Below are 12630 nucleotides of genomic sequence, written 5' to 3'. Positions count from 1 at the left end.
TAATAACCCCCTTGTAGTCTTGTACCAGGAATGCACTGTCCTTTCCTGTCATGTGCATTTGCTTAGCAAAGCAGAGCTGAGGGGCTGCTTGCTGCAGTGGTGTAGTATATTAAACTATAAAATGATGGTCCAAATAACAGGCTTCTCTAACACAGAATGTTAATCTCATGAAGTAATTTTTATGGAGTAAATGGAGGCATTTTGCATATGTAAATTGGTATCTCAAATGGAAATGTTAGTAGATGTCTCTTATGTGCTGTTTCCTAACATTGTGTTCTGCTATTTTTTTTTTTTTCCAGGGGAAAAATGAAGAGAATTGTCTTCCAGTTCACCCCATATAGCTGGGTGAAGTTTGAGTGGAAGCCAGCATCCAGCTTACGCAGATGGCTAGCAGTTTGTGGCATAATCTTTGTAGTAAGGAAACTTCACTGGTTTTTTTCTTTATCATTTGATTTAATGTTTTGTAACACTCAAGCAACTTACGGATAGTAACTTAGGCTGGAACTTTGAGCTGGTGATATTTCTTTAGTCGGGGATGGAAGAGATGACTTCCAAACCCTGCAGCAGAGGGGTCTGTTTCCATCTCTCTGGGACGGGTTACAGATTCGTTGCATAAGTATTTGTTCTCGCTTGCTGAACAATGTTGATTAGCAATGCAGGCAATATAAACTAGGAGTACGCATAATTCAGCAACTGCTGCTACCAAAACCATTGGCTTTGGCTGAAAGTGGCTTGTTCCTGTCCTGAGCAACTACGTGCCACATTATGGCTGGAGAAGGCTGCACCCAGAGCTGTCTGTGTGCAAGCTCTGAGCAGCGTGTCTCCTGAAGCACACTGGTTTGCTTCGGATTATATTTTTATGCAAACTTAAATAATTCAGTTACCCTAGATAGCATACGTGATGGTGTTAACAGTATCCAGGTTGACCAGTTCAGGTGACGAGGCTCCCCTACTTAGACAAAAGAGAAAGTTGGCCTCTCCGCCAGTGACAACAAACGGACAGTGTGCCTCCCTGATCCGGCCTTGGTCCAGCCAGCTGGGTGGCTGAACTGTTGTGGGCATCTTGCATTCACAGCACAAGTATTGCACATGTGACACTGATGTGGAGGGTAAATTTGACAGTTTAAGTGCTTTTTCCCCACTCCTGCCTCTTGTCAGCTGGGGGATTTGGCCTTTGTGTTAGGCTGTCACTTGGCTCTGTGTTCTGAGCAACTCAGGCTTCAATATGGCAACTGTGAAGTTTAACTAAAAAAACCTCGTGTCACTTCTAGTGATTCCAGAGACAACGGGCACTATCCAGTTTCTGTATGACCGCTGTGGTACAGGATATAACTCCGTGGTTTTTAAGTTGCTAGTTCAGCAAAGCTTTAGGTATCTTGAAATATGTGGAATAGGAAATCTGGTGGTTTATTGCGGGGTCTGCCCTGTGCAGTTCCCTGCTGGGTGGGACACAGCAGTCGGCTTGGCAAGCCACCCCACCCCACCCTTGATAAAATATCACTTCATGCCGATGCCCAGCTGCAGACCTGGGTGTGATCGGGAGCAAGGAGCTGCCTGTAAGCGGGCAGCAGCACACAGCAGCGCCGGCAGCGAGGGCCAGGCAGCTGGCAGACACAGGCTGTTAAATACAAGTTCATGTCCCCTTATTTCCACTACAGAAAACATTTGCCAAGTTCACACAGCACAGCAGAGGTGCTGAGGTTCCCAGAGCTTATGGGAGAAGTAAAGTAACTGTGCTTCCATCAACAAAACGCAGGTTCCTCTGTGTGTACTCACAACTTTACACCTTGAAGAATTCGGGTTTTGGGTGCTGGAGCAGATTTTGCAACTGAGAGATGCCACTGAATTTATACTAGTCTTTGGAACGATAACATTTCTTTCAGCAAAGCCCAGCTTCAGCTGATAGTTTCTAAGCAGCTTCAGGTATTGGTTCACTCCTTTGGATTAAACAGTGCTTAATGCCATTTGTTATCACTTATTTTGAAGTGAGAAACTTGTGTCTGCTCGCTCACTTAATCATGCTGCCAGGGCAGCTCACTTGGGAACGTCTTGCTATAAATGTATAACCAGTTCTCCTGAGCTGGCTTTGGCAGTGACGTTTGCACAACTGTAAAATAAATGAAACAAAAAAGATCAACCCAGGATGTGCTGCTCATGTCTCTTGTTATTCTGGGGTTCCCTCAGTCAGATTTTAAATGACAATGAAAGGACAAGTTGTTGCTTTTTGGATTTGTTATTGGTAGTTCTGCACGTGCTTCAAACTCCTGATAAACTTGTTCCAAATTAGAGGAAGTGCTTGTCCAGCTTTCTGTCATGGGTTTTTTTAATACCTCTTCCAACACACAGAAAACTTTTAAAAACTGTTCTTGGTCACTATTGCAACTGGTGACAGTGTGCTCAGTAATACGGAGTAGGGCTTTGTGGCGTTAGAGACATGATGGGGGGAGTCATGCAGGGAGAGAGAGAGATTCCAGGCTTCATTCAGTGAAGTCTTCTGCACGTAATTAAAATGTCCTTTTTCTCAGTTTTTATTGGCAGAGCTGAACACATTTTACTTGAAGTTTGTCCTTTGGATGCCACCAGAACACTACTTGGTCCTGTTACGACTTGTCTTTTTTGTCAATGTGGGAGGTGTGGCTATGAGGGAGATCTACGACTTCATGGACGACCCGTAAGCCAGTCCTCTTGTGTATATACCATGTCAAGCTTCACTTGCTTTATTTTGAATTTGCTCCAGCTTGTTGGCATCCATCTCAGGGCAATAGCTCAGCTTGTTGGGGACAAAAGACCTAATCCCAAAGCATCTGCTTTGTGTTCTTTTGTTTTGGAGGTGAAATTCTGACTACATCTGGTTAGAGAACAGCTGCTGATAAGGGCATTCTGTGTGCACTGTTTTTAACCTCAGTTTTTAATAAATGATCACTCTTTTGAGAATGGAACGTGTAAATTAGATGGAGTGCCACTGGCTCGTGGGCAGAGGAGTACTGAACTCCGCTTTCAGATTGATAGCCAGGAACAAGAGTCCTTGGATGCACCTTCTAAGGACAACAGGGCCCAAACTGAAAAAAAATGTGTTTCTTAAAGGCGCTTCTTTTCTTGAGCTGTCTTCCAGCTGGTCCCTGGTCCTCTGCAGCTCTCGTGGCCTCCTCTTGCAGATCAGAGCACCCTTCATAGCAAAGTGTATTGAAGGCGAGGTGCACCCATACACAACAGTGCATGTACTTTCAGACTGTTCCTACTTATGCATCATATTTGTCCTTGCTGCTTTTGTTTCTGCAGACCATGTAAGACCTGAGAAAGCTTTGTTCTCAAAATCACGTTTTCTTTTAAGTTTTAGTAGTAATGTCACAAATTGCCTGAGCCCACATCTTAAGTCTAAGACAACGTCTGGCTTCGAGGATGTTCATTGTCTGTCGCTGACCAACGCAAAAGTGTCTGTGTTCAGAATTTAGGGTTCCACCATTCTCTGAAGATCAGTTTCCCTTGCAAGGCTTTGACTCCTAGAGCTGGGAAGAAGGGCCAGCCCACATTGCTTAGTCGGATTTCAGGACATTCAGCAGTGGCAGGCTGCCCCTGCCTTTGGTGTCGGACCTACTGGTTGGGACGTGCCTCCAACTCCAAGGTAAGAAGAGGTCTCTGCCTCTCGCTGGTCAGCTCCTCTCCTTAGCGCCATTCACAATCTTCTGGTCCTTGTGTTTGGGTTGGAAAAACTCCTCTGCGCCCTGTTCAACCACATGGCATAACATTGAAATCGGGAGAATCATCAGTCACCAGTGCCTCATTGCTGACTCAGTTTGCCATTCCTTCCGTGAGCTGGAGCAGTTCATCCAGCCAGCAGAGACTCATCCCGACCTGCATGTCTTCATCACTGCCACCACACCGGCTCTTCTGGCTCTCCTGGTGGGTGAGGGGACTACCCCTCTTGCTTCTGAGGCTCTCGGCTCTGCTTGATGCACCTCAGAGCTGACTTCATCAGACTGTTCATGCCGAGGGGCAGAGCCTAGCATCTGGTCCTACCCAGTGTCTTCTCTGCGAAGGCTTTTGCAGACGGACTTCAAATCCTTTGTGCGTTTCAGGTCATCCAAGCAGAGATAATCTACCCCCATTTTACCAACTGAACTGGGTGTGTTTTCACTTGCCAAGGAACCAAGGAACCTGTTGTGTTGTAGGGAGAAGCTCCTGGGCAAGAGCAGGCTGTACCAGAGGCTCCCGGCTGACAGCACTTGAGAAACCTTCCTGACCTTTTCCTTTTGAGAACTCACTCAACTTCTTAGTGGACAAAGGTTGGAATATTCCATTGACCTTCCCTGTCAGAAACATGGCTCGTTGCCTTGGCTGGCAGTGATGGGATTGTCTGAGATAAGCTGATTAGATCTTTTCAGCTAACCTTGCAGAACATAGTCTAGAAAGCAGTGAAGTTCAAATATGAAGACTTTCTTTTTCTCATTCAGGATTATTAGTATCTGCAGACAGTTCTAGGGCATAGCTTTCAGGAACTTGCTCTGAGCATGGTGACAATAAAGTACCTAGAGTTGAAATAGTCCAAGAGGAGGGGTGGTTCTTGAAGCTGTTCTCCAGCTCTTGCCCACCATGCTCCTCCTGGGATCAACATGCTGCCTCCTGAGTTCGGGAAATACGCGTAACCAGAAGTGTTGTGATGTCAGAGTCTGTAGCATTTCACATTGTCACATCTTTTAGTCTTAAGTCTCTTCCAAGGAGTCTGCACTGAGGCCATGAATTTTAATCCCATTCATCAAATAAAAAAAGTATTTTTCTTTAAAATCTTTCCTGAGTAAAAGGGCAGGAAACCAACTTCCCTCCGCAGCTTTAGGTTCTGCACAGCTCTTCTGTTGGGGTTGCCTTCAATTCTTTTGTCAGCGTGCTGTCATTAGTGAAAAAAGACGATGGCAAATGAGGAGGCAGATCAGCAAAGCAGAAATCTGACCTAGTCATCTGAACAGCTTGAGTCCACAGCGAGACATTTGCTGTTTCGTTTTTTTCTGTGTCTCTGTGTTAAGGCTGGTTTCTGCCCTTTTAATCTGCCATAGGAGATGAGCCACACGGAGCAGTTTCTGAAGTCCTTTCATCCGAGTTGGCCAAGGCGGGATGCTGTTTAAAATGGAATCCACTCATCCCATCTGCGTCAGCAAGAACCTACACTTGATTTACTGCATCATATTTTTTTTCCCCATATATTTGAATGATTTTGTGCAGCTTGAACTTACGTATTGTGTCAAACGTGACTCTCTGGCCTCATGTTTAAGAAACTGTGTTTTGTGTGCTTGACTTGCAATGACTGCCCTGGATTCAGGAGAGGGAAGAGAAGCTCTGCTTGCTCTCCGTGCTCAGATCCTTCCCAGATAGTGAGAATCCAGGGGGATGCAGAGGAGCAGGTGTGGCTGGGCAGTGGGAAAAGGCCGGCTGAAGGAAGGCTGCTCTCCCCAGTGCAGCCGCCTGCATCTGATGAGAAGAGGGGAAGAGAAACAGAGCCAACGTGCAGCTGCAGCTCGCTCTGCCCCAGCACGGCAGGAGGTGCTTCTGGAACCAGGCAGGGTCCAGCTGGAGGCGGCAGGTGGGCTCGTTTCTCTGCCTGGCAGAGCAGCCACTCCAAGGAAATCCTAATCAGGGGTTTGTTAGTTAGCTACTTTTTTGTCCACTGCATGGTGAAACCAGCAAGGAAGTACATCCCAGAGAGCTTGAGTATCACAGCATCACTAGACTGGTGCTTCAGCCCGACTGGAGCCGCCCACCGCAGCAGCCAGAGGCCACACCAGCGTCTCTCACTGCTGCAGAGGCCATGTGAGGTGCTCAGCCCTCCCTCCCACCCCTGCTGGGGTTTCTCACACCATTTTGCTCCCCATCTCCTCCATCCTGCCCCAGTAGTGCTGCTGCTTTACACCCAGTTCTCCCTGGGGGTGTTTCACTTCCATCTTACGCTGTGGTAGGAATGTAATAACAGAGCTGGACTAAGGAGGAGGGATCTGGCAGGAAAATGGTTTTGGGGATAAACTGTGGTTGAGGGGAGAGGGAAATGCCCTCTGCAGAACAGATGCTCCCTCGGATTGAAGCAGACATGTAGAACAAGGGCAGAATAAGGAATAATAGAGGGCAAGAACTGCCACCTTGTACGTTCAGTTGGTGGTGCTTCTGTTTGCGTGGTTCATCTCGGGCCTCTTAGAGTCATAATCACTTAAGGGCTAATGGGAAAGTGCACCAAAGTGCTTTGTGTGGTTTTAAAATAAAAGACACCATCCAGAGGCTGTTGGGAAAAGTTAGTTGTGTGTGTTTGCTGGTGAAACAGCTGGTGATTGTGGTGGTTGAGGGTATTGCTTTTCTCAGGTTCAGTCTTGATTCAAAGCAGTTGGATTTCAGGAAACATTTAATTAAATCATGCCTTTGGAGAAAAAGAAAAAAAAAAGTAAAAAATGTGCAACTTCTAGTAGCTTTCTCTTGATTCTTTCCTCTAATGGGAATAAAATCCCATTTTAGATTCAGAAGATGGGTGGTGAAAGAACAAAAATTTAGTGTACCAAGCGGGAAGTGATGTCCTTGTCTCTGCTGTTGGATAGCAGGTGTGCACGCAACCATGGTGCTGCAGTGGGCAGTTCGGTGCAGTCCAGTGCATAAAAAAGGGCTTGTTCTGTTGCCCAAACAGAACCCCACTGGGTTACAGTCTGGTGAGTCAGGTCAGTAAGCTGTAAAAAGGTCCAGTTAGAAATGCCGTGGACGGAGCAGGTTGAGGAGCGGAGGCTCTGGCTGGTGTAGCACAAGCAACTGAGCAGGTTTCGAGCCGAAAGCTGTTCCTGTGAGCGATGAGGTTTCCTGACAGCAGGTGTAGGTATTTTGGGGTGTTAGATTTCCCATGCAGGACTAGGTGACCCAAAAGATGGTATGTTTTCAATCTCTCCTCCTGCAAGTAGAGCCTCTGGATAGATTGCTTGATTCTACTGCAGTTTAATTTCTAACATTACTGATTGATGAGCCCTTCACTAGACTTGTACACAGCACTGTGCTTCTCATTGACTTGTCTGGTACTGCTTAAAAACAAACCCTGAGGATTAAATATTAATCATGTATTTGCCCAAGGTTGTGTTGTCCTAGAAGTGAAATGCTGTCCTTGTGTCTTCCAGTATCTTGCCTGTTTGTTATTGAACGTTCTTTCAAAATCCGTTCAGAGATCATTAGTGACAGCTCATTGAATACCTTTTTGGGAAGAGAGTGAGTTGCAGAATGCAATTATACGGGAGGTAAATATGGTCACAACAGCATGACCTGACGTTTGCAGAGTAAATCTGGGAGTAGAGCTCCTGTTTCATCCCGTACCCTGAACCTCAGTTGATCTCAAGCTGGTCAGATAGTTGGTTTATGTAGATTTACCAATACCCTAAAAACGGGGATACTTCCTTGCATCACATGGTGATGAAGTTTAACTTCCCATGTTTTTAGAGCCTCTGAGAGGAAACCTCAGTAACACCAACATGAAAGTTGTCAGCCTGCGTAGCCTTAGTACATGTGTAATCCAGACTAGGCTTTTAGAATTGTACAAAGCTGAATGAAATAATTACCCCACCTGTATTTTTATGAATATTTCTCTGAATGCTTAATTTTATAGCAATAGCTTTGTTTTACCTGTGCGTTTGTTTTGCAGGAAGTTCTATAAGAAGTTGGGTCAGCAGGCATGGCTGGTTGCTGCTATTACTGCCACGGAGTTTCTGATCGTCGTGAAGTACGATCCCTATACGCTCACGCTTTCTCTTCCTTTCTACATCACCCAGTGCTGGATCTTGGGGATTATACTTGTGCTCACTTGGACAGCCTGGCGTTTCTTCATTCGGTAAGCAGAGTTTGAGGCGCTGTGGTCAGGCCTAGCCCGGATCTGGGGGGCAGTGGCTCTGGACATCTGATCAACAGCGCATCTTTGACGTGTGCTGTCATCAGCCTTCAGTGCCTCCTGAAGATAGAGCACAGCCCTGGGATGGCTGCAGCTGCTGTGGTTTGCTGTAGGAATTATTAAATAAACCGGGAGTTTTCTGTGCATGATCCTGGCAGTTTTCTGTCTGGGTCAGCTGTGGTCTTTGTGGGACTGTCACGTTAGTGTCGCTGCAGGAGCAGGTGAACAGTGGAGTGCCTGACTCTACCTGGGTGAGTGATGATGGCAGACGAGATCAGCGTTTTGTTTTTCCTGTGCTCTGAGTTAGACAAGACTGAGACGCTTTGCAGCTTCATTGCAGGAACAGTCTGCTGTGCTAGTGTTGTCTGAGCTGCCACAGCGTCAGCAACAAGTCAGCCAAGTTAAATGCTCTTGGTTTGGATGCTGCTCTGTAAAAGTAAATGAAAAGCAGCTGCACAAGGCTGAAAGGATGACACTGATCTGTAGAGGAGGCCCTGTGCAGCAGCAGTGGCTGCTCTTGCTGGGCATGCTGTCCTGTTAAGCTTGTGGAAGAGCTGGTAGCAGCCAGACTGCTGGCAAGAAACACAAATTTCAAGTGAGTCGGTGCCATCAGCAATTCTAGAAATGTGCAGCCGAAAGACTCAAGTGGGTTAAGTTATCCCAAGGGCACTTGCATCCAGAACAGACTTGCCTCCTTGTCTTTATTGTATATTGGAACTGTTGCTTCACATCACTGGTTCATGTCTGTTTGGTTTTCTTTCTAGTGACATCACTTTGCGGTATAAGGAGATAAGGCGACAGCAGCAAGAGCACAAATATGAAAAGGACAAATGCTTGAGCAATGGTGATGGACTCTCATCGATACTGGATGAACAAAATGGGAACAAACTAAGGGAGAGGAAACTTTGAGCAACAGATAAAGGGCTAAAAGGAACTCGTAGTGCTCAAGTTGGCCTGGACAGTTTCAACCTTATCCTACCTAACTTGTAATTTTTATTGTTAGCTTTCCAAAGTGTGAAAATCCTCTCGAGGGGAAGATGTCACTTTGACACACACACCCTTTCTCCTCGTGTACACCTAGTCAGAGTCGGAGAAAGTCTGTGTAGAGGGAAGTCAGAACCAAAACGGTTGCGACGCGATGGGATCTTCATTCAGGCGTGTTGTATGTCTTCCTTGAAACCAGGGTTTGGAGACAAGGGGCTTTCAAACAAAGCGCAAAGGGAATCTAGCTGATCTATTCCCAGTAAACTGTGAGATTCTGATTTTGACGTTTGGGCATTAGGAACACTTGTTTTGGAGTGTACAGATACCAGACACAGGAAAGGATTTTATTTTTTTTTTTCTGCTGAAACTACCTTGAGCTGTGGAGTAAGATTGTGTAAAGTGTTCAGCCACCAACTGACAGAACTGCAGTGAGAAAAACAGATAAACTGAAACTTGTGAACAAGTTGCGTAACTTGCACAGAATGTAATACAGTACACTACTGTTACAGCCCCTGTAGTACGGGGGTTATTGCCTTTCTCTAAACTGACTTTCCACATCCTGGAATAGCCTACAATAGTTTTATGTTGTATCACAGCTCTAGGGAGACAGACAACTTCTCCTTAGTTCTCTTTTTTTAAAAAAAAATTTCTTTTAGTCTTAGTCATCTCTTAAATGTAAGGGAAGGGTAAATAAGGAAGGTCAACCTGCCTTTCCTTTGCTTCATGGAGTAAAATATATTGCAAGCAGAAAGCTGGGAGTTACTCCGTCAGTCTTAAGTTATTTGCCTTATTGTCGGCTCTTTTAGTTTGCTTACCAAGAGGGTTTCGTTCTCTGTGTCTGCTGCAGGGGCAGGTCAGGTTCTGCCACCCCCAGAGCTGCCCCGTTCCTGCCGAGGTACCTCCAGGCTGAGCGATCTCCCGTGTCCAGCTGGAAGAGGCTTCTCCGCAGCCCCTCACCCCAGAGCTGCCGGGATGTGCCAGCCCCGGGGAGAGCACAGCGAGGCAGCGGCGGCCTCCCGAGCAGCTGCGGGGGTCTGCAGGCCAGGCCAGGCAGCGGTACTGCTGGTGACTCAGCATCTAGGAAGAGAAACTGGAAACCTGGGCTGCTTTTTCTTTTTCTTTGGGGGTCATTATTTCAAAATGTTAAGTGCTACACTAAGCATCAGTTTTGTAACCTCTGCTCTAAGGCTTTGAGTTGGCGTCTGAGGCACTGATGTAACTGTAACCATGTCACTTTTTAAATACTGTGATCTAATCTGGCTGTTAAGGGATATTTTTCAGGGAGGTGTTTATCCAGAAGAAAGTGACATAAACACCCCCGGTAAAATTTCAAGAGCGCAACTCCAAATTTTTTAAGTGGCAGGAGACTTGCAGAGCTGCTAACTAGCAAACATCCGCATTTTTGATCTGGTTTTGTCTTGTGTGGGAACACCAGCCCAAACCTGCATTTCTCCCGTGTTTACAGTGACCCAGGTACTTTCCACCCCGAGCAACTGGGCACTGCCTTCAGTTAATGAAGCGGTTTGGTTGCATCTGGAGAGCTCAACAAATGAAGGAGAGGCGGTGGGCCGGGGGCTGCCCCAGCTGCTGGCAGAAGCGGTGGAGGGTGACCGGTACGAGAGGTGGCATCGGGCTTCTCTTGAGTCACTCAGGGGCTGCTCGGAAATGATCCTGTGGTGCTGCTGTGAGGTAGTGAAGAATATCTGGCTGTGTAACTAGGTGCTGACAGTTTGAAAACGGGCAGAAAGTGCAGAGTTAAGTATTTATTTCTATGCCTTCCCAGCCAGAGTCGTTCTAGTTCCAGCTCTAGCCCAGCCTTACCAACTGTTCCCTGACTGTTTGGTAGCTCGTACCAGTGTGTTGTGCTCGTGTGGTCCCAGCTGAGCGAGGCTCAGGTCAGGCTGTCTCCATTCTCCTTGTGCTGATGAACACTGGCCCCCCTCGATCGCTTTGCCCACGACCTCCCAGGCCCGTCTCACAGTTCGGGTGGTAGCAGGCACCCCCAGGAGGGACCTTCCTCCTCCCTTCCCCACCAAAGACCCTCCCCCGAGGTACATTTGAAACAACTGGTGAGGAATAGCGGGTGCTCGAGGTGTTCTGCATCTGTCCCCTGGTAACGGCTCTGGAGCTTTGACCTAATACATAAACCACTGACTTGTTTGTCTACACTCATCTCAACAGCTTTTATGGTTAGTCTGGATAACCGAACCGGTGTAATAAAGCGATGTTTGCTGGTGTGTTCTTTGGTACAATGTGTGCCTGCTCCTGGTTTCTCTCTCCGTTGCCTTGCAAGTGCAAGTTGCTCTGAATTCCCTCTGGCAGAAGGGCTGTTGGCTGCCTCGGTGCTCTCCCTAACAGATGCTGGGCCCTGACCTAACGAACTTGTCCAGATTCTCAGAGAAAAGGGGTGTTAGAGGCCCTTGCTTCGCTGGTGTAATTCGGAAGCGCTCTTTGCCTGCTGCGAGTGGACTCAGGCTGTGCACGACCTGTGGGGTCAGGTCGTGGTCCAGCGTGTCCCTCCGAGCAGTGCCCGCTGTTGTAGCTGTGCTCTGATTGTTGGGATCTTGCCTGGCGCTGGGAATCCTTTTGTGGTCATCTCTTGGGGAAGTTCTCTGAAGCAGCCTCCTGAGAAGATGAAAGGACAGCTGGTAAGCTGCACTTTGGGGTGGTGTAAAATGAGGCCACCCCTGTGGGGATGAAGGAGGCGACGCTCTCCCACCTCTCTACACATCTGTACCCCTGCTGGGCATTTTCTCGCTTCCTTTGTCAGAAAAGGGCTCTGAGATGCCTCCGTGCGGGTGTGCCCAGGCACTGGGAGTGAGACTGGCCAAAGGTGAGTTGCTGGCGTTGAAAGGGAGGACGCGGGGGGGGCGTTGTGGGTGCAAGTGTGCTCGGCTGATGCTAGGGGTGACTTTTTTTCTTGCAGGTGGTATGAGGCTTTTGGAATCGTCAGTTTTTTACAGTGTAAAAAACTTTCCCAGGAGTATTTTGACCAGGAATAAATAGCTGCACAGTGGCGAAACATGCCCTCAGAAGCAGACTCCAGCTGAGGTACCTCTGCTACATCCCCGTGGTGGTGAAAAACCAACCAAAAACCCCACGAGGGTGGGTGGGCCACCTCGACCCTGCCTGACCCCCTCGTCTGTGGGTCACTGGAGGGGACTCCAGGCTGCAGGAGGAGGCTCCTCTCCCACCCAGGCAGCGTTTGTGGGTTACAGTCAAAACTTGGGTCTGGTTTCTCTCTGAAAATTAATTTCCTGACAGGAAAATCATGGCCCCAGCTCCCAGGCTGGCCCTCCCGCGGTGGATGCGGTGGGTTTTCCTGGGAACGGAGAGCCCTCCATGCTGTCGTGCTGCCCTGCGGCCGGCTGAGCCCTCCTGGCTGGGGGTGCATGGGCTTCTTCCCCCACAAAATTGCGATTATTTTGTTTTCTCCCAGCCAGGCGGAGTGAATCTTTTGCTGTTAGAAACGGCTCCTTGATCCCCTACAACTGTGGTCAGGTGGCTGAAAATGGGGAGGGGAAGGGGGGGCAGGAGAGAAGAAGGGGAAGAGTGGCAGGACAGCCCGTGTAGGGGAAGTCTGGCCGATGCTCGCTTTTGCCGCGGAGCTTTCGGGGGGGTTCCTGACCAACAGGCAGGGCTGGGGGGTTCCTGACTAACAGGTAGCGCCCAGACCTTGCGGCGGGAGCCCCCCCGGTACGGCCGGGACCCCCCATGTCCCCGCACCTCGGCTGGGGAGGTTGACGGGGGGGCGG

At 48.2% G+C, this 12630-nt stretch overlaps 1 protein-coding gene across 7 annotated transcripts in view; it reads left to right on the top strand.

Moving 5' to 3' along the window:
* The window catches only part of PTDSS2 (phosphatidylserine synthase 2), a 41227-nt gene extending 30103 nt beyond the window's left edge, over positions 1-11124 (top strand). For all 7 annotated transcript variants that reach the window (XM_026850602.1, XM_026850605.1, XM_026850599.1 and 4 more), the window contains exons 9-12: positions 300-414; positions 2526-2671; positions 7649-7834; positions 8656-11124. In XM_026850602.1, the coding sequence (XP_026706403.1) occupies positions 300-414; positions 2526-2671; positions 7649-7834; positions 8656-8800 (592 nt within the window). In that variant the 3' untranslated portion in view covers positions 8801-11124. The remainder of the gene's footprint in view (positions 1-299; positions 415-2525; positions 2672-7648; positions 7835-8655) is intronic.
* The last annotated feature ends 1506 nt before the right edge of the window (positions 11125-12630 follow it).

Source organism: Athene cunicularia (genome assembly GCF_003259725.1).
Source record: "Athene cunicularia isolate RWA chromosome 5 unlocalized genomic scaffold, athCun1 chr5_part2, whole genome shotgun sequence".
Lineage (NCBI taxonomy): Eukaryota > Metazoa > Chordata > Aves > Strigiformes > Strigidae > Athene > Athene cunicularia.
This window is presented reverse-complemented; position numbering and strand designations above follow the sequence as displayed.